The sequence below is a fragment of the Sebastes umbrosus genome, chromosome 2, assembly GCF_015220745.1.
Source record: "Sebastes umbrosus isolate fSebUmb1 chromosome 2, fSebUmb1.pri, whole genome shotgun sequence".
Taxonomy (NCBI): Eukaryota; Metazoa; Chordata; class Actinopteri; order Perciformes; family Sebastidae; genus Sebastes; species Sebastes umbrosus.
Genome location: NC_051270.1, coordinates 8281285 through 8303136, shown reverse-complemented (window position 1 = coordinate 8303136; position 21852 = coordinate 8281285). Strand labels below are relative to the sequence as shown.

The following is a 21852-nucleotide window of genomic DNA, read 5'->3' as shown; positions in this document are numbered from 1 at the left end:
ACACAAGAGTTGTGAATATGTGATTATTAAACCAAACATATTGAGCTACAATACATAATCACTCCCTGTTTGATTTTTGGTAAAACTCCTCCTAGTGCTAGAAATTAAGATATTGGATTATTACACTGTATGAATGTGATCTTTGTCTCTGTGTGTTTGTAGGAGCGCCAGAAGCAGTTAGAGAGTCTGGGCATCTCTCTCCAGTCATCAGGGATTAAAGTTGGAGATGATAAGAGTTTTCTGGTCAACCTTAACGCCGATCCGGCCCTCAATGAACTGCTGGTGTACTATCTGAAGGTACACACACACACACACACACACACACACACACACACACACACACACACACACACACACACACACACACACACACACACATATACACACACACACACACACATGCACATACTTTCCTCATCATGCTTTACTTTATGCCTTGCTACTTACTGTATTCTCCCTGTTTACACAGAATACTAAATATTATATTATCACCATAATTGAGTTCACTCTCTGTGTTTGACACCGTTTCCAGTCCATCTGCCATGTAAACATTACATCACAATTCAAATCTTCACACATGCATGCTATTTGGGTTATAGAAACTGAAGCTCCATTTTCATAATGAAACCGGCTGAGCTGGAGTCAGTTTGTCATCTGACTGACAGTGGGTGCTTGTGGAACACAGTGTTTTGTGTGTTGAGAAGCCTCAAGACAGGAATTATACCAAATTTGAAAGCACAACAAAGCCTTCAGGAAAACATAATCAAGTTGGTGTTTGATGGGCTGGATCAGAATATCATATCAAGACAGTCTTTGATTACATTTCAAAATTGAAGCACTTTACTAAGTTGTATGTAGGCTTTTCTCCAGCAGTCATGACTCGGTCACATTTATTTTATTGTCTGACTCTCAGCTGATAGAGTTGAGTCATATCTTAAATGTTGTGTCTCAGGATCACACAAAGGTGGGCTCGGCAGACTCTCAGGACATACAGCTATGCGGGATGGGTATCCAAGCAGAGCACTGTGTCATCGACATCACAGCGGAGGCTGGAGTCATCCTCAGCCCCTACCGCAATGCTCGGTAAGGAACACCGACATCACAGACACAAAGTCTGAGAGAAAAAGAAAGCAAGAGATCAAAGCACCTACAGTGCCAGGGTTTAGAGTTCTTTCACCACTGGAGGTATCAGTTTTTAATAGTAAATGCTCATTACTGTCTTTATTGTGTTATAGGACGTGTGTTAATGGTTCTCCAGTGACCAGCGCTCTGCAGCTTCACCATGGAGACCGAATCTTCTGGGGAAACAACCACTTCTTCAGGTAATTTTATACACTTAAGTTATTTGTACGTTGTTTACGATTTTATATATTGTCATGTTTTTTATACGATAAAATATCACTATATAGATAGAAAGATAAAGTACTGTCCTTCGTTAGAGGAAATTTGTTTCCACAACCTGTACACACATAAGAACAATTAAGAAACATGCATTTTACATACGCTGCATCTCCTTTAAATACACATATCTTTTTTTAAATAATATTATTTTACTATTTATTACTTAATTTATTTTAGTTCCCATTTAAACATACCTATTTCTTCTTATGTATCTACATTTTTTTAGCTCCCCGCAGGAATGATTAAAGATATAGCACGTTTTATCACATATCATTGGGTTATAGCAAATGAACCAACTGATACCAAAGATTACGGTCATTAACTGGACATCCTACCTGCAGGATCAACCTGCCTAAGCGGCGCTCTCGGGGAGCTGAGGATGAGGAGGGTGAGGGTGGCGTGATGAAGAACAGTGGCAGCAGTGAGCAGCTGGATGCAGATGGTGACACGGCCAGCGAAGTGTCCAGTGAAGTCAGCTTCTCCTATGAGTTCGCCCAGACAGAGGTCATGATGAAGGCTCTGGGCAATAACGGTAAGGAGGTGTTAAGGAAATTGAATATCTATGTTCTGTGTTAGTTAGTTAGTTAGTTAGTTTAGACTCCTGTGTTTTCTGACTCCTCTATGTTTTGTCCCGTCAGACCCCATGCAAGCAGTCCTGCAATCTCTGGAGAGGCAGCATGAAGAGGAGAAGCAATCTGCTCTGGAGCGACAGAGACAAATGTACGAGCAGGAACTCCAGCAGCTCCGCAAGAAGCTGAACCCGGACCGTCTGTCCAGCGGCCCCTCTGGAGGGCCGGCGTCCGGCCAGTCAGGTCCAGGACAGCAGTCTCACTACCGCAGCCTGGAGAGACTCAGTATGGGAGGGATGAGTCATTCAACCAGCGCTCAGAGCAGACTGAGGCAGTGGAATGAGGACAGGTGAGTATTTTTAAAATCTGTGTAATGTTCATTTGGATATGAATGCAAACTAAACACCTCCTCCTTGTATTCCCTCCTCCTCCTCGCCTCTGTCTCCCCTTCTCCTCTCCTCCTCCAGGGAGGCGGTGTTGGTAAGGAGTCTGCGGCGCTTGAGGGAGCAGATAGTGAGGGCAAACCTCCTGGTGCAAGAAGCCTGTTTCATCTCTGAGGAGCTGGAGCGACACACAGAGTACAGAGTCACTCTGCAGATCCCATCAGACAACCTCAACGCAAACCGCAAGGTCTCACACACACACACACACACACAAGCATGTAGACGCTCATGCACAGATTTCCCTTCATCTGTTTTTAGCACAGTCATTTCTCAAAATACCTCTGTCTGTGTGTGTGTGTGTGTATAGAGGGATGCAGTGCTCAGTGAACCAGCAATTCAGATTCGACGTCGGTGTCGAGGGAAGCAGATCTGGAGTCTAGAGAAGATGGAGAACCGTCTAGTTGACATGAGAGAGCTGTACCAAGAGTGGCAGGACTACCATGTCCATCACCAAGACAACCCTGTGAGTTACCATGGCAAATTTGCCATGTGAGCTTTTACAATAACCCTGCCAGGTCATGAGGACAGCGCTGTCAGTAAGCAGGGGTACACAAATACATTAAACGACTGAGTTAATTATTTAGTGAGAAATGAGGGCCTACCGAAATCATGGAACCATAAAAGATGAGCACTGATGAGTCCGACTTGTGGTTAGAACATGCTAAAACTTCTGTGATGTATTCCACTTTCTCCTTTTTTCCTTGTTCAGGTGATGCGCTCATATTTCCGTCGAGCAGACCCGTTCTTTGACGAGCAGGAAAACCACAGTCTGATCGGCGTTGCAAACGTCTTCCTTTCCTGCCTCTTCTACGATGTCAAAATGCAGTACGCCATTCCCATCATCAACCAGAAGGGGGAGGTAGGCAGTCACAGACATGCTGGTTATCAATTTAATTCCTACATCTCCATCCCTTTGTCCTGAACAAATGCCCTTAACAGATGAATCAATAAAGAATCAGAGATTGGGAGAGAGAGTCTCTAGACTTGGTGTATTATGAATTTCTTTAATGTAGTTTCTGTTTCTGTAATTTCAGCAGCTACTTCTATTGAGATTTTACTATTTTTCTAGTAATCTCTGTGACATCCATCCAGTGACTTTCAGTGAGATCAGTAGTCTTTCAATCCCTAGATTGTCTTGGATTACAGAGTCAAAGGCCACATGATCTTCAGATGATAATCATGTTGCTAGAGTATGATAGCAAAATACTAGAAAAGTTGAGGTAAACGTTTTTCTTCATGTTTTCACCGCTCGTTTCCTGTGGTCAGGTTGCAGGGCGTCTTCATGTGGAGGTGGTGAGGGTTGGAGGGGGATTAGAGGACAACATGGCTGGAGGAGACGAACCCGACAACAACCAAGACTCTGAAATCCAGGATCGCAAACTGGTCTGCATGGTAAGACAGAGAGAAGTACATTATCTCTGGTATTCAGACCTTGGTCAGTCAGTAGTTTAAAATCATTCCAGGAGCTTTGTTTTCTAGTTCAAGGAGCGTGTTCAGATTACCTTAATTCTCAGTATTCACTCAGTTTTCAGTTAATTAGGTTCACCTAGTTAAAACTAATGCAGTTTTAATACAACAGTCCTGCAATAAATTCTACCTCCAGAGAGTTGTTGATTCAACCGTGTGATCATTTTGTGTTTAACTGACCTTTGACCTGTGTATCCTCTACAGATTAAGATCCTGCAGGCCACTGGTCTTCCCCAGTACCTGTCCAACTTCGTCTTCTGTCAGTATTCATTCTGGGACCAGCCTGAGCCCATCATCGTGGCTCCTGAAGTAGACCCATCATCCTCGTCGCCCAGCACCAAGGACCCACACTGCATGGTGGTGTTTGACAGCTGCAAGGTGAAGTCTGGGAGGGAGGAGACGGACGACAATAATTGTTATTGCGTTAAACTGACACATAGGGAGTTGGAAAGCAAATATTGATATAAATGGTGGGAGGGGGGCTGGTCAGTTATAAGTTGTTGGTATAAAACTGATCTTTCTTTGGTGCTGTAGGAGGTGGCAGTGTCAGTAACAGAAGATTTCATCGAGTACCTGACTGAAGGGGCAGTTGCCATCGAGGTGTATGGACACAGACAGGCTGACGCAGGAAGAAACCCCGCCCTGTGGGACCTCAGCATCATCCAGGCCAAGACACGCACACTACGAGACAGGTAGACACCCTCAGTCACCTTTGACTCTTTGCATTTCCATTTGCGTTCCAGTAATTGATGAAAAACCAATCCACCGGTGTTGCCCAGATGTGCTGATAGTGTTCATTTTTGTAGGTGGAGTGAGGTGACACGTCGCCTGGAGCTGTGGATCCAAATCCTGGAGATAAACGAGGCCGGAGACTTTGTCGCAGTGGAAGTGGTTCCTGCTAGAGATGTGCGGACCGGGGGAATCTTCCAGCTTCGCCAGGTAGGGATAAGCTCTAACACGACCACAGTTAACGTGGTCGCAGCGGGTGGAACCAGCAAACTTCAACTGAAAAGCCAACTTCTAAATATTTTCTGTCTTGCTCCCCCTCCTCCTCCTCCTACATCCCCAGGGTCAGTCGAGGCGAATCCAGGTGGACGTGCGTTCAGTTCAGGACTCGGGCACCATGCCTCTGATATCAGAAATACTGCTCGCAGTGTCAGTGGGCTGTGTGGAGATGAGAAACACCACAGCAGACCAGGAAGGAGATGAGATGGACAGTTATCAGGTAGATCAGTTTAACACAGCTCTGTCGACCGTCTGTTTGCCTCTTTCAGTAAGTCTTAAAATAACTCACAAGTGAAGTGAAACCAAAGATGGTTAACTGACTTTGTTGTACAGGAAGGAGATCTGGAACGGTTGCGGCGGCAGTGGTTAGCTGCTCTCACCAAGAGACAGGAATACCTCGACCAGCACCTGCAGAGCCTGGTCAGCAAAGCAGGTAACACCCATTCATAAAAACATGCTTACACATTCAAAAATACAAACACTGCCCTCTCTTAGGGGTTGTTTTATATATCTTCCGTATTTGGCTTGTTACATTTTGATGGTTTTCAGTACAGTATATGTTAAATGTTTGAGCGATGTTGTGTGCACAGAAAAGACAGAGGATGATATGGAGAGGGAGGCCCAGCTGCTGGAGTGGCGCTTGACTCTGACAGAGGAAAGAAACGCCGTCATGGTGCCCTCTGCTGGCAGTGGCATTCCTGGAGCACCAGCTGAATGGTATGACACAGCAGGATGTGTGTCTCTAGTATGATTTATTTAATACTTCCTTGTGATTGTCTCCACTTTACTTCCAGACACGTGTATATATGTTGATCCCAGTGTGTATTGCATGTTTGCTCACAGGGTTCCTCTGCCAGGCATGGAGACTCATATTCCTGTCCTCTTCCTGAACCTCAAACGTATGTCACTTCTTTGCTTAATAATATATGCCTTGTTTTTGTACTGGCAGGCTGATTTACAATGTTTTCTACTGGTTTTCCCAGCTGATGACCTCAGCTCTCAAGACCAGTTTGAGGTTCCTGAGGCCGGAGGTTGGGACGCCACCCTGAGTGGAGAGGACGAGGATGACTTTTTTGACCTACAGATTGTCAAACACTACGATGGAGAGGTGAGGATGACGGGACCCGCATGAGGTATTTTTCTGAGGAAGTGCATTTGGAAAATCCGTACCATTAACCGATTGTGTTTGTCGACCCTGCAGGTGAAAGCAGAGGCATCATGGGACTCTACCGTCCACGAGTGTCCCCAGCTCAGTCGTGGGGGGGCGTGGCCGGAGCAGCGGGTGTACCTGACGATTCGAGTGGTGGTCCAGCTCAGCCATCCCGCCGACATGCAGCTGGTCCTGAGGAAGAGGATCTGCGTCAACGTTAACCCGGGCCGCCAGGGTTTTGCACACAACTTCCTCAGAAGGATGTCCACCCGCAGCACCATACCCGGCTGCGGGGTCACCTTTGAGGTGGTCTCCAACATCCCCGGGGTAAGACCAGGGGGAAATATCAGGCGTCTAGTGTTTTGAAGAGAAACTTTCAGCGGGGTGGATTATTAAACACAAATCTTTAATGATATTTTGTCCCATCAGGACGCCCCTGGTTCAGAGGACAGGGAGATGCTGGCCAACCTCGCCGCCAGCGCACACAACAACCAGTCAGGTGAAGACGAGGCTGCAATTGAGAAATACCTCCGCAGTGTCCTCAGTCTGGAGAACATCCTGACTCTGGATCGACTCAGACAGGTAGGTGGAGAAACTGGTAGAGATATAGACAGTCTCAAGTAGACAGAAATAAGATCCACTGATCGAGGCATGCAGTTGCAAAGAATATGTGAAGTTTTAACATTGTCAAAATATTACATTTAACAAAGTTGGGTTTTTTTCCACTTTGTGCTTTTTCATTTTAGTGGTTTCTAATATGTTTAAAATGTTCTGTGTGTGTGTTTTAGGAGGTGGCAGTGAAGGAACAGCTGACTAGCAGAGGGAAGAGCAACAGACGGAGCATCAGTTCTCCTTCTGTCCACAGGGTAAAACACTACTACAATACCATCATACTGCACTGCATGACAATGCGATATCCTTCAATATGATATGATTTCTCTTAATACTCTCTTTCTCTGTCCATCCATCCTCAGCTGTCTGGAAGTAGACAAGACCTGTCCACAACCTGCCTGGACGATAAGGTAACACACTTTTTCTACATGTTGATTATTCTCAGCAACAGTTTTTCAAATATGTTTTGATTAATTGTGAATCCAGTGTCAATTGTTAGTCTGATGTAACTGAATAACACAAAAGACCTACCAGCTACTTAAAATAGCAAATGTGAAAACTTTAGCATATGTTCATATGTAGCATTGACAGACATCTGGTAGCTCTGATGCCATATTTCATTATTCTCAAACCAATGTCCTGTCATCTTTCTGTTTCTCAGGGTCGATGGGAGAGTCAGCAGGATATCTTCATGCCTTCTCAGTTTCGCACCCTCCCCCGGCCCGCCTCGTCTCCTTCCACCTACTCCACCTCCCCTTCTTCGTCTCCTACTCCCTTCGGCGTGTCACCCCAACAGAACCAGGAACCAGAGCAAGGTAAACCTCCTCCCTTTACCCCCCTCCACCTCTACTCCCCTCTCTACTCTACCATACATACCTTGTCACTTTTCCTCCACACTCCCAACTCTTACTCTCCTACGAGTTCTTTCATCCGGGTTCATCCATTTCTACTACATTCTAATCTCAATAATACTTTGAGCTTAATCATGAGATTCCACTTCTTCTGTTTGATGTTGCCAAAAATACTGCAATTCCTGTGTGTCATTGTTTGCATAATTAAATGCTGGGTCTCTGCTCTCTTCTGCATCCTTCCCAGCAAAAGTGATGTGTCATATCTCTCTTCCTACCTGCTCCTTTTGGTGTCACTTACATCCATTTCTGTAGTCTTCTTTGTCTAATGCAGTGCTTTGAACTTTTTTCTCCTCTCTCCTCATATTCATTACCAAAGCTTTTCAGTGTAATCAATCTGAATATTTCTGTTTCATAGTGATTTCTTGTTCATATCAGAATTCATGTTACTGTGATGTGCTTTAGATTAATTCCGTTCACAAAATGAACAGAATTAATATTATTTTAGTAATTTCTGCTTCCAGTGATTTGGATGTGTTTTAATCACATTGTGTGTGTTGGTGTGCCCTATAGCCAGTCTTCTTCTGTCAGTCTATCACTGTGTTGGGGTTATTTGCCATTTCCTGGACTCGCTTTCAACTTTCTCTCTTAATCTTTCACACCTCCTCTACCTCCCACACCTTGCTCCTCTTTCCTTGCCTCTTTCCTCTCCTCTTCCTCCTCTCTCAACTCCTCGCCCCTCCCTCCCCCAGGTCGTTCAGGACTTGCTGCCTCTTATCTTTCAGTTAAGGCGCTGGTTCCTCAGATGCCCAAACTGCTCAAGTCTCTGTTTCCAGCGCGAGACGAAAAGAAGGAGCTGAGACCATCGCCACACAACCAGCAGGTCAGCAGAGCTCAGTACAGCCCACAATACTCAGGTCTTTATTTAATGGTGTGAATGGTGGAGCAGGGTGGGATTCAGTTATTCTTGCTGAAGGAATAAAGATAGCTAGACTGGTTCAACTAGTACATGTCAAGCTCTGGCAGCAAGTTGAGAGTACAGGAATGCATATATGTGCAAGTGTTGTCATGTCATGACCGTGTTTGTCGTTACTCGGCAGCATGTTCCTCGCATCATGACATCAGGAGGGGACGACAATCGGGTCAAGGCTGAGACGGTGAGATTGTGGCTCGGTCCACCTTCCACTCACAAGTTTCTGTTGTTTGATCTCCACTTTTAGCTCAGATTGTGTTTTATGTAACAGTTGGATTTGATCAATGTGGGGTTTTGTTTTGTGCCAAAACATTAGAAAAAATGTTAAAGCTAGGGTCGGTAATGCTGAGAAACTAGCAAGCGTACACTAGATTTTTAAAATGATCCAACCGAAAAACAGTGTTGCCAACTCCTTTCCTATGAAAGTAGCTAGCAGCACTAGCTCCAAAAGTCTCTAAATCTAGAGAGAAAGGCGGCAACACTGACTGTCCATCCCTTCAGGCCCCCCCTCCAAAGCCACTCCCCCAAAATTATCATTATGAATGTAAACATATCATATCAAATATAACAAAAAATGTACCTGAACAGCACTACCAACCCTACCTTTAATATTTAGTTATTTGTAATTTGATCAAGTAATTGGTTTGTGGATGTAGTTTTCAACAGTATTACAAGACGTAGTTATATTCAAGCTGCACAACACTGACCCCAATTTCAATCTGGGGTCACTCTGGACATGAGATTGTCTACAGCGGTCACATTAAAGTGTCACTGTTTAGTACTGCTCCCCTATAAATGTTGGGGGACTGACAGAGATGGTGAAGCAGCAGAGGCTGAGATGATCCTGAATTTTAGACCATAGTGTTGGCCAGAAACACTGGATCTTACACCTCCAATAATGCAGACAACGGTATCTGGCTGTTAGACCCTTTCTGCTTGGTAAATACCCACGTCTTTTAAACTCCATGCCCCCAGTTTGTACCACACGCTTTCTGTTATAGCAGAGATAACCCTGTTAGTAAAGTTACCCTGATGACATCATTATGACATCACTGGGATTATTTTTCTTATTAGCTCCCCTAAAGCCTTTCACATGCCGAGACAAGTAGTACTCAACACGGCGAGTAAACATGCCTTCATATGTAAAATTGTTGGAGTACCCCTTTAATTTACAGTTCTGGTCCCACATTGGTTCTTGATCTGGTTCAGTTTGCAGTAATGTAAATGTGTATGTGGTTTTGTTCCTAAGACATTTTCATGTATTTACTCATTAGCCCAAAGGGCGACTGTGCTGTCAACCAGTATGTGGCTGCAAATGTTAATGTTTTCATGCTGCACATAACAGACGCCAGACTAAAAGGAGTAGTTTGGGTGTTTTGAAGTGGGGTTGTATGAGGTATTTATCCATAGTCAGTGGTGAGCCTGGCTGAGCTTTTTAGGTGGCTAAAATACGTTCACAGCAATGCGTTGCATAGCCTCCATGCTGGTACTCTTGTCTGCCCTCACAAGCTGGGGGCGTGCCGACCGTCATCCACACTGACTATGGATAAGTACCTCTTACAACCCCACTTCAAAACACCCAAACTATCCCTTTAAGAGCACCTGATTGGTCCAAAGGCTGACTGTAACATTGTAGGGAAGTTGATCATTATTGATGATGGTTGTTTTGTTGTTTTGCCTTGCATGCTCTCGTCTGTCCCTCTGTTCCCGTGGCAACCGTTGGTTTCCTGTAGACTGCTGTCCTACGGCCCCCAACCAAAGACAGACGGGCAGAGTTCCCAGAAGTCCCTCCTCTTCCTGTGCATGACCCGCATGACATCACCCCCCTCAGCCCCCTCAGCCAGTCATCAAGCGGCTACTTCTCCAGTAGTGTTTCTACAGTCACCCTGTCTGACGTTCTCCAACCTTCCTCCTCGTCTTCCTCCCTCCTGGCTGCCGAGACTACGTTACCCACAACCCCCCAGCAGCAGGGCGCTGACAGGAACGATGTTGTAAATTCTCCTTCTCAGTGTGGCACCAAGACGGCCGCCGTCGTCGCCGCTCCGCCCGCTCCCCACAGCTCGGCCAATCACAACAACGTCACTGCAGACAACTCCTTCTCTGAACACAAGCTGGTTAACTCAGGAGGAGGAGGAGGAGGAGGAGGAGAAGGCTTTGAGAGGCTGGAGATCTTTGTGGACGATGAAGAGCATAGCCATGATGACGTGCTGCCTGATTGGCTGACAGAAGGCGCGTATGTTACAGTAGGAAGCAATAAGGCCGGGACAGTGCGTTACGTGGGAACGACGCAGTTTGCTGAGGGAGTGTGGGTCGGGGTGGAGCTGGACACCCCTGTAGGTAGGTACACGGTTAAAGGGACAGGTCACCCAAATTACACAAATACACGAGAAACCACTTCATCAAGCGTTTAAAAAGATAACCTTACTATACTGTAGTGTTGTAATAGTCACAAATACTTCCTGAATGATCAGTTCAGCTGAGCCATGATTGGCTATAATATAATGCTGAATGACTTCCGACTGGCGGTGATGACCCTTTATTTTCTCCCTGCAGGTAAAAACGACGGTTCAGTAGGAGGTCATCGGTATTTCCACTGTAAACCGGGTTACGGGGTGCTGGTTCGCCCAGACCGGCTGTCCTGCCGCGATCGGACCAGCCGGCGCACGGGAGACTTCACCGCTCCCGCCCACGTCCCCGTCTTGAGAGGAGAAGCCATCGTTGCCCGCCGGGGGGAGAACCGCAAGTCCTGGAGCAGTTGAGACAGGGAGGGTAGGAGCTGGATGGGAGAGATGAACTCCCCACAGCCTTCCTCCTCCTCCTCCTCTTCCTCCTCCTCTTCCTCTCCTCCCAGCTATGCAACAGGCTCACACACATCAGAACTGACTTACTGCCTCCCCTCCTACACTTTGAAACTACACTCACTACATTACTACAAGTAATGAAGTAGAATAAAGACAATGAAGAGACCATTCAGGACGAATGCAAGTAAGTTGATGAAAGACTATGCAGAGTATATAGAGGTCCGTGGAAAGGACTATTTATCATGTGGGAAGATAATGCTAAAATGAATTGCGGTCAATGGGAAGACTGCCGAGAGTGAATGGAAGTCAGTGCAGACTTTGTCGTTATTAGGAGTGTCGGAGCTCTGCCGGGGGGGGGGGGTGGATCGGACGCTGCAGACTGGATGATTTGCCTCAGAGATTCTTTCTGAGCTGATATACAGGGATGCAAACTCGTCACATTTTAGCCAGGAATCACTTTTTTGATCTTGGTTCACATTTGAGAATATATTTTAAACTTGGAGGGCATTTTATATGCCAGAAAAAATAACACTGCTAGAATGAAAAGTCTTCGTCTTTTCCAGTTGGATGCTGGCTGGTAATCACAGCTACTAGAAATTTAAGATCAAAAGATAGTGTATGGCCATTCTGATTTATAACCACATTCTTCTAGCTGAAAACGCCGTTTAAATAGAGAATATTGAATTGTCCCTTAGTGTTTCTTTGGAATTGTTATCCTCCCTCCACGTCTTACTATCATATGTGCTTCACGTTCTTTGTGAATGAGGAAGCAGAAATTATCAAATTTAGATTTTTAGACACTTTTTTTTTGGTCTTTTTTTTTTTTTTTTAACCATGCCATTCCTACTTTGTGACAATGTGTTTGCATCCCTGGATATGACGTCTCTACCCGGTAGTCCTGAGACTCTATGTCCCAGAATCCCCTGCTCCGGCTGCCACTCCCCTGAACTTTCTACGTCTCCAGACTGACACCTCATTATTTGAGACTCATCTTCCATTTCCTGGACTCCTTTTCTTTTAAGATAGATCCTCCCAGAATGTGCCTTCACCATGGCTTGGTTTGCATTTGTTTTTGTTTTTCGGTGTATTTGATTTCTGCTAGCTGTGTTTGAGTTTTAAGAGAATGCCTTGTGCTAAGTGTGAGGTGATCTCAGGGACTGCAGAGGGGAAAAGACGAGGAGGGGCGTGTCTGTGTATGTATGTGTGTGTATGTTTGTAAATGTTGTACAGTGTTGCCCTGCGTGCACAAAATGAGTTCATATTGTCGTGTCGATGTTGAAGAATATATGTGTAAAGCAGGAAAAGTTGTGTCCCTGTTGGACAAAGCCACTATGGGAGCAAGCTGTTTGTACTGGGAGGCTTTAAAAGTCGATTTTTGCACTGGAGACGTTGGATAAGAAGCATCTGTATGTTAGCAGAACGTGTCTGTGGTCACGGTGCAGCGAGACAGAGAGGTAGACGAGCGTAAACAGGTTATACTAGTAATGTGAAAGTAGTTGTTGGTGATCTTAAAGTAGAGTATATTTTCCATCTGGATGTCTGTACTTGAAGCCAGTTTGCTGGTTGTCCTCTGTGACTGACATTTGGACACCAGGGGGCGCTGTAGTACTCTGGTGGTGTTGGTGGGAATAGGCATGTGTATGTGTTGAGGAAGAGAAAGTGAGATGGACACGCCGAAGGAACCTCTGCTGGGTGTTTCACGCTTCAGAAGAGAATTGATTTGCTTCTATGCATTTGATCTGTTTTTAAAGGAATCTAGTCTTTATTTCTAAATGACTGACACAACTGGGAGGACGAGCTGTACGTTTTGGGAAAGTATTGAACAAGAAAGACTGATTGAACATTCCTGGCACGTCTGTGGCAGACTTTGGGATTTTTTTTTTTATTAGCTTTTTATTGAACATTTCATTCCAGAGGGACTTTAACATTTTACACTGACCTTATTGTTTGTGGAAAAGCATTAGCAATACACCACAGCACTGTTTCATACTTTATGTATACATCAATACATGAAGGATGTAGACTGAATACACATGTGCCGCCAATACTTTTCCATAAGTTAAAGGGGCACTCCACTCATTTCTTTACCCATGAGGTTGGAGTTGGGTCGATTTCCAGTTTTGCCGGTTCAGTCTGGTGTACGAGCTTACACCGGTTTGATTTTATGCCTACCGGTTGAACCGGCATTTGTCAGTATGACACGTTCAACAAATTCAAAAGTAGCTGACATCAGCAACCTTTGCCGACGGAGTCACGGTGCAAAATCCAGCTTGTGTTGCATAAGTAATAAGCAATATGACAACGTGGTTTACATAATATTATGTTTGTTTATAAACAGACTAACAGAGCCATTAGTGTCTGTCAGGCCAGCGAGCCGGGGGACGGTGACATCACACCGGCAACGTGAAGGAGATTAAATTTCAGTAGAGGTGGGAGGGCGAAGGGGCACACGTTGTTGGTTTACTAGAAAGTTCATGTGTTTTTTGGGGTGACGAATCAGGTCAACAAGAGAGAGAGAGAGCAAGCGTGCGACTGATGAGGAGTATGAAGATATCAGTACCGTTATAGCTGTGAACATAGCAGTGCAGTGTGTGTACAGTTTAAGCTGTCGGTGCTACAACTCCTCAAGACCCAAGCCAAGTTCCCGCATCTTGCTTGCCACCTGCTGATTAACGTGAAGGGGGTTAGCCCCCAAGCTAGCGACAACAGCCCATGCTCACTTAAGGTGGGCTGTTAAGGTGGACCATTTATTCTCATTTTGTGACAAGGGGCTGCTGAGTCAAGTGCGACACCAAGTGGTCAAATTCGGTAAACCGATCCGGTCCGTTGTTGTGGCTTAACATCAAACCGGTTTGAAAATGTTTACATGAAGTTTAGTTTACTCCTCATAAGGAGTACTACTCGGCCTGTTCAAACAGTTGTATAATGTCTTCTGTAGCTCTGGGGGAGCTTTATAAAGTTTGAGAAAGTAACCCTGATGATGTCATCAGGGTTATTTAAAAGCAAAGTAGCCCTTTAATACACTAGATTAAGGTCAGTGTAAAGTGTTTGGTTTGAGTCCTTCTGAGTTGGAGCGATGCTGTCTCACCGAGTGAGCAATAGGCATGTGCTGATGGATTGATTTGATGATGGAAATGTAATATTTCATCATCACTTGGTTAATTTAGTATCATGTCTCATTTACAAGTTCTTATTCTATACCTGAACATGCTGTTATATGCTGTTTCTATAGTGGGATTCAGTTTATCCATGTATACTAAGGAGTCTATACAGATTTGTGATGCGATGACGCATACATATGAACACATTATCTGGAATACGCCGTGCATGTAAACGCACTCAGTATGTCCAAACTCTATCATCTTTATGGATACCTTTTTATCATACGTCTTCTTAATTCGAGAGGCCTGAATTTACTATTTATATTTAAATGCTAGTAAACATGCATTTATCGCATGAAAATTGATTTTTTTTTATTTTAATAAATATTGCACAAATGATTCCATGAAAATTGCTGCTATTAGCATTGTAAATCTACCTGTAAATGGATCAGTTGATTTATCTAACACTCTGTATCTCTTACTGTATACTAGATTGAAATTCAATATTTTCTTTTTTTGTTTTTTAATCCCAGATGGAGAAACTAAAGTCAGCGCTTTGGCGCTTTTGGTTATATTTTTAATATGAAGCAGTAAAATTTCTCAAAAGATAAGGCACTTTGTCGTGTGAGCCTTGAAGGTGATGTGGGAGTAAAGGTTGGGATATATTCTGGGTGACAAAATCACTCCTGCGTTGTTTTGAAGAGGAAATATAATGTTGGAGTTGCATTGAAGTTGAAGTATGAGACAATATATCACCATAGTGTAGTTATATTATCTGTGTATTTATTATCTGGCCTTAAAGCCCGGGACCCTGGAGTCCTCTGATTGGTTGGTTGGTTACTGTAGGTGGCTGTCTGGTATGTTATTGGTTGGCTAATTGTGAAGTGGTTTGTAGGTTGGACTCCTGTTTTTTATAGTAATGTGGTTCATAACAGTTTTGTGGTAATGAAGGAAGAGAGTCCAGTTTTCTTGTGTATTCTGTGTGTTTGTTTGTGTGTGTGAATGTTGGGTGGACCTGGCTTTGATTCAGTTGTGTCTGCGAGTTCTTGCCAAGATGGGAAATGACCACCAGCTGCCACTTTACTTATTATAGTCAGGACATAGAGCAACAACACCCTCCCTGCTCTCTTGATAAATTTAAAATTCCCGTCTCTCTGTGGCTGGTGTACTTTCCCGTCCTGGTCTCAGCTCGGGGGCGCTGTTATAGGGGGTTTGAGATCACTTCAGGCTTCCGGATGTCCCTTTATGTTACTGTGCCTCAGAAACCATGTGACCATGTATCTTCCACACACACACTGTTTTCATATCGCTTCAATTCATTTGCACAAAAAAGTCTCCAGAGGAGAAATGGAAGAGTTCATTTCTGGAAACGCTTGTATATGTAGGAAGAAAAAATACAACCTGATCTTATTTTATAATCCAGTGTTCTCAAGTTACCTGTTCTTTAAATTATACTGAAATTGTTTTAAATTTGTTTTCTGCTTTCAATTCAATATTCTTCAGCCATACTCCATCACTCAACTACCTTTTCAAGTAATAATATGACAGGTGGTTAAATCGGGAGCTATTATTTTACTTGGCAGAGCTAAGCTCATGGTGGTAACATGTCTTTTTCTTCCAGCACACATCTTCCTCCATAAATCTCATATATATGCATTACTTTAACAGATTCAAGGCCTTTACACACCCGGGGGGTGTGACGAATAAACGACACAAAAATGCAAAATACTCGCCTGTGAATATTATATGCATTATATGACAATTTACCATCTTGGTTCGGACTACGGAGCCTCTGTGTTGTTGTTTTCTAATCCTTATAAATATAGAGTGACATATTTTTGTTGGCAAACCAGGAAATTAGCATCACCCTGGTCCCCTCGACAAAACGCCAAAGGGATTGTTCCATTGGGTTTTGGATTACTGCAGAAAATAAACTCTGTGGCAAACAAACATTTATGATACTAACTCGTTTTGTTACATAAGATAATCTCCACAATTGAACACCACTTTTATGATTTTTGAAGTGTGAATGCAATCGCCAGAAGTAAAAAGCTAACTTTAGGCTATAAACAAACTACACCACGGTCGCATGAACGCAAGTATACACAACGAGGCTCTGAAGGCAGACGTGTTGGCGTGATGACATTTTGTAGTTTTTATTTAGCCACTTGTTAGCAACTGCCTTTTTTAAGACATATAAAAGCTTCAAAATGTGGGATATTTACTGACGTATTTTATATCATAGAGCAAAACGTTAAAATCTCTTCAGCTTGTGTTAACCACAGACATTATTTCAGACATCTAACTAAAAACCTATTAAAAAAACCCATTGACTTCCAGAAGAGGGAACCGGAAGTGCTGAAATGCTAACTCATTTCTGGGTTTTAGGACTCATGGTGTACGGTCTAAGACCTGCTCTATATAGAAAGCGTCTCGAGATAACTTCTGTTATGATTTGACGCTATATAAAAATAAATTGAATTGAATTTAATTGAAATCCTGCAGCGCTCTATAGGCGCAACTCAACTGGGTCCACACAATGGGATTGATCGTATATTTGAACTGCGTGGCTTGCCATAGTTGATGCCTTTTATTCGCAGTGCGAAAGCTCAGAAAAATCAACCTCGTTCCAAAAGGAATGTACGTCGCTTTTTCACCGTGTAATATTTGCGTTCTGTGCGAAAGTCCTCATGACAAAAAAATATGTTAATTCGCACTAAAAATAACGCTGCCGGTGTGTAAAGGCCTTCAATGTGACGCTGACATTAGATAGAAAAAGTGCAGCTCATGTGCTGCCTGGTGCACAAACAGCCATTTCAATAAGGAACTGTAAAAAGAGAAAACTAGCATTGTAATAATAACTGTTTTGCTCAGAATGGATTTAATGTTGTAACTTGATTTCAGTGGTCTTCACCTCTGCCACTGTAGAGATTAGAGCAAAGCCAGAAGTGTTATTTATGTGACTGTATCAACCATAAGAACCACATTCTGTTTTATTTCTATTGATGTGATTTGAGCATCTTCATATTGATCTGTATGAATCTTCAGCCCTTCAGAATGTTTCTCTCTTTTTTTGTTATTTTATTTTTGTTGGTTTTCTTTTCTTGTAAATGCTTCTGTTTTGCTCAGATAGATTTGGTCCCATATCTTTGTTGCATTCACCTTCCCGTGTAGCTCTGTGGGATAACCGGTCTGGAGCAACATGTCTCTCTGCCTTAATGTGGCCTTCAACCTGGAGCCAGACTGGTTTCTAGCAGGAACAATCCCAGCTCTCTTGACTAAACACATCACTGCTGTACTATTAAAACTGAAATGTACTGTGCTATTATTTAACAGGATCATTCCAAAAAAAAACACATAAACCCATTTACTATTTAAAAAAAGTTATCATCTGAGGTAGGTCATTTGGTCTCAGCTGCTGTCAGGTTTTAAAGACATCAAAAGGGATTTTGGAATAAGATTTTCACTCCTGTATTACTGCCTCACTGGAAGGAAGGTCATGGTGTCGCCCCCTGGTGGCCGCTGTCACACCTCAGTCAAAAAAAGGCCTGACTTCCACACAGGGAATTTTATATATATCGCCATCAAAATCAGTGGCTTTACAACCCACTGCTACCCTCCTGACAGCTTCTACTTACTCTCATTACACCACCAGATCTGAGATCTCTTTTAAAAATATTTGCCCTGCAGAAAAGTAGTTGGCTTGATTTTTCTATTTGCCAGGCACTACAACATATTTTCCTGCCTCGGTAGTGAGTGTTCACCTTTTTTACTACCTCTCTCTCTCTCTCTCTCTCTCTCTCGCCTGTCCAGAGTGTTCTGCCAACTTCTTCCCTGAGGCCTTTTAGTAGCTGACAGAGTCGTAACCTGCTTCACAGCCAGATCACTTTCTGTGTGTTCGCGATTATTATAGAATAAACCACACAAACGAGCAATACGCGGCTGTCAGGTGACGAAATGCAGCCTTGTTGCAGGGGTTTTATTTTTTGGTAATGAACGATTATTACAACAGCCGGGTTCCAGGAAAACGTTCAGATACAACTTCTCTTCTTGGTGCATTTTAAAGGCAGTTGGTATCAACGCAATGTTGCATTAAAAATGTCCTCGGTACCAGCAGCCATATTTAAGTGAGCTGTGTAATAATGGAAGGCTAATAGGAGCTTAAGGAGAGGGCTTGGTGCTTGCTGATGCAGGGAGTTTTAATAGAAAAGCCCCTCCATGCAGGCCCTGTAACCTTTCACACATTCAGCTGTTTGAATAATCGGACATGGGTTTAAATACCGCGGCCTCGGCCCGGTCAACAGTATTACTATATCATCCTAACCAATCATTATCAATTGTTTGTTTGCTACTGTTGATTCTGTGGCACGGGTTTGCCTTGATGTGTCATTTGTATGTGTGAGTGCACAGTTGGAGTGGTTGTTCTATCTATGTATGTATGTATGTGTATATATGCGCATATTAAGACTTATAAAAAGACAAATCTGAGCACAAGTTTGGGTTTTGATTAATTTAATTGTTTGATGTAATTCTATGCTGCAATCCAAAGAATAAACATGTATTATAATACATTTATAATTTTCTTTTTTTTTATCATCTGAACAGTAATCTGGTAAGAAAAAATAAAAAAAAGGAAGATTAAAAGAGTATTTGTTCTTTATTTTTTTTTACCAACTGATTTAACGGTTAAAGAATTGTGCAGAGCTGTGGGAGACTGATGCAGCTCGTAGTGTTATGAGTTTTACTTTTATCAAATCAATAGCAAAATAACAAATAGACAAATAATAGCAGCTCTAAGTAAGTAACTGATGTTAAAGAGGACCTATTATGATTTTGTGCTTTTTCCTTTTAATGTGTTGTATAGTGTTTTTTGCATGTAAAAGGTCTGCAAAGTTACAAAGTCCACAACAAAGAGAGTTACTCTCCCCCACAGAAACACTGCTCCTGAACTGCCTGAAATGCCTCATCTTTGGGGCTATAACACATGCGCAGTAAAATCTGGCCTGCACTCGCCGAAATTGAGCAAATCGCAATGCACGACCGCAGCTTCAGTTACACTGCGCATGTGTTATACCCCATAACCCAAGAGCCATGTCCGCCCGTGACCCATCCTCCTTTCCATAGGCCTTGAAATGCCTCGCTTGAAGTTTTTTTCCGTAACGTGGTGATGTCACCAAGTAACATATTTGCATAACACCTGCCTAGTGGCTAGTTTGGAACTCCCTCAAATAAAGCTAGTTAGAGCGGAGCTGGAGCAGAATCCGAAGAGTTTGGTTCGGGGGGAGGTTCAAACACAGCGTTTCAGACAGTGTTTTTTTAACATTACAGCATGTAAAACATGTTCTTGTAGAAACCCAACATACAAGTATGAACCTGAAAAGGAGCATAATAGGTCCTCTTTAATGCTGTTTGGTTATTTTAGTTTTTCATTATACCTTGGTGAGTGTGAAAAGGTTGCTTTTCTCCCTTTTCACTGGGCCCTGTTCCACAAAGTGTTTTGTGTCTGCTTAGTTGTTTATTTCAGTCCAATATTTCAGTTTAATTGATACCATGTCAAGCTTGTTTAGTTTGTTTTGTGGGTTCATAGGATTTTGTTGTCCTGCCAGGTTTGTTGATCAACTGCTCAGCGGCTCAATCAAGGAAAGTGCCAACAGGTTTGCCTCATTATGTCCTCTTAGCAGGGAGCGGCTGGGCTATGATAACATGTAAGGTGAGATAGTTCTGCAGGAAATGATATTCTACAATGGTTGGTGGGCTCATTGGTATGTGTGAGTGCCCCTAGATAGATTGAGATGCCAGCAGTAACTTAAAGATCTTGTATTAATGGTCTGTTCATTATTGTGTGTGAATTTGGATGCTTGCTTGGTTTAGCTCCCCCTATACTTACCTGGTCAGGTGGTAGGTTCCAGTTAGGTGAGGCTGAGAAACAAACCAAAAACAAACCAAGACACGCTGCATGGACTCAGATCACTTTTTATTCCCTTGTAAATAGAATATCAATAAAAACACACCTTAAAAATAACAAATAAGGTTTATCCAACAGATGAAAAAGTAACAAAAGGCATATGTAGATTCTCTACATAGCGATTACAGAACAGTCTACCGTCCAAAAAAGGCACTAAATCTTGAAATAGAAAAGAACGAGGGGATCAAAATCAATTCAGAGTGATACAACAAACGTCCTGCTGAGGTTTGATATTCATCATCCTATAGAGAATTATTAAATCGTTTATTGCCAAAATGAAATGGAAACCACTCAGAAGGTTTTAAAAAACTTTTTCTTTTTTTTACATGACTGATAAAATGTTTGAACCATTTCTTTTAAGTAGTATTTATTTACAGTCATGGGCTGATTTAAAGGGGGACATTAAGACTGGAACATCTACATTTTATGTTGAATGAATGAATGATTTTTTCACCTAAATTAAAATAAAAACAGCATTTTGGAATTACAACTCTTCAACCGTTATCTCGTGTATTCACAACATTGACGAAGGTTAAGAGACCAACAAACGGCGACGTTCAGTCCTGAGGCGTTAAGTGACTGAAACCACACTGACACCACGCTTTCTCTTTGTTCACACAGCAGATCTCAGATCAGATCATTAGCATGTTCATCAACGTGCAGCCTAATTCTGTCATACTAACAGCCCAGTGTGCCAATCCAAACAGTGAGACTAATATTTACTGTACTGTCTGTGTAAAGGGACGGGCTGATATCGCCAGAGGAAGTTAGATTTGGCAGGAGAAAGACAAATGTCATCAAGATATAGTCAACACCAGGGATCTGACACATCGGCCGCTTTGTTCCAGTGAAGATGGAAGCTCGTCCCTTTTAAACTAAACAGTACACTACTAACAGTACAGCAAGGCAACAGAGGGCTGAAGGCAGAAACTGCATTTTAACCAGCAAAAAGACACAACATGCTGCCCTCAATACTGTCAGAAACAAAGTGCACATGAGTAGCCTGACACAGTGCTGAATCCAACTGGAAGAACAAATGCTTTCTATGTCATTTATGGAAAAAAAACAAAAAAAAAACGGGTGTTTACTGTGTTTCTATTTCATGATAAATTTGACTTATGCATTTCAAGTTGATTATAATAAGAATAAACACTTTAAAAACACTTTTTGTAGAAGAAAAGGTACGGAGACAATTTAGGGTTCAAAAACTGAAAGCAAAATGAAATGAAAAGATCTGAAAATAAGAAACACGATAAAACTTTTCTCATCATGGATGTGTGTTTTTGTTTTCGGCCTCATTTTAATTCTCTTCTGGTTTTCATTTCTTTTTCCTTTCAGATTTTTTTTGGCTCTAAAATGACACTTAATAAACTACTCGTTTCATTTCACATCAATTTGCCGCTTCAGAACTCCAAAGTATGACTTCGTGAGACGACCACGAAGGCAGCAAAACTGAAATGCTTTAAAAATCCTGAAATAATCTCAAAACAGCACGTTGTCTTAAATGAACCCAGAGA

The 21852-nt window shown here is 42.8% G+C and overlaps 1 protein-coding gene and 1 long non-coding RNA gene across 6 annotated transcripts in view; one reads left to right on the top strand and one right to left on the bottom strand.

The window, feature by feature from the left end:
* Positions 1-14088, top strand: part of kif13ba (kinesin family member 13Ba) — a 43730-nt gene extending 29642 nt beyond the window's left edge. For 2 of the 5 annotated variants that reach the window (XM_037748707.1, XM_037748701.1), the window contains exons 14-39: positions 163-297; positions 953-1083; positions 1236-1322; positions 1743-1933; positions 2040-2319; positions 2438-2600; positions 2721-2876; positions 3123-3272; positions 3680-3805; positions 4085-4258; positions 4415-4572; positions 4687-4819; positions 4950-5105; positions 5219-5318; positions 5476-5602; positions 5729-5784; positions 5869-5993; positions 6087-6362; positions 6465-6617; positions 6824-6901; positions 7010-7057; positions 7309-7462; positions 8248-8378; positions 8596-8652; positions 10202-10805; positions 11022-14088. In XM_037748707.1, coding sequence (XP_037604635.1) covers positions 163-297; positions 953-1083; positions 1236-1322; positions 1743-1933; positions 2040-2319; positions 2438-2600; positions 2721-2876; positions 3123-3272; positions 3680-3805; positions 4085-4258; positions 4415-4572; positions 4687-4819; positions 4950-5105; positions 5219-5318; positions 5476-5602; positions 5729-5784; positions 5869-5993; positions 6087-6362; positions 6465-6617; positions 6824-6901; positions 7010-7057; positions 7309-7462; positions 8248-8378; positions 8596-8652; positions 10202-10805; positions 11022-11227 — 4155 coding nt within the window. In that variant the 3' untranslated portion in view covers positions 11228-14088. The remainder of the gene's footprint in view (positions 1-162; positions 298-952; positions 1084-1235; positions 1323-1742; positions 1934-2039; positions 2320-2437; positions 2601-2720; positions 2877-3122; positions 3273-3679; positions 3806-4084; positions 4259-4414; positions 4573-4686; positions 4820-4949; positions 5106-5218; positions 5319-5475; positions 5603-5728; positions 5785-5868; positions 5994-6086; positions 6363-6464; positions 6618-6823; positions 6902-7009; positions 7058-7308; positions 7463-8247; positions 8379-8595; positions 8653-10201; positions 10806-11021) is intronic. The other 3 variants (XM_037748714.1, XM_037748733.1, XM_037748723.1) reach the window with 3 other exon arrangements.
* Positions 257-14287, bottom strand: LOC119475748. The gene is made up of 3 exons (XR_005203858.1): positions 14136-14287; positions 9063-9071; positions 257-267 (listed from the first exon to the last, which is right to left on the bottom strand). It is a non-coding gene; the product is annotated as an uncharacterized LOC119475748 (long non-coding RNA).
* Positions 14288-21852: the final 7565 nt, after the last annotated feature.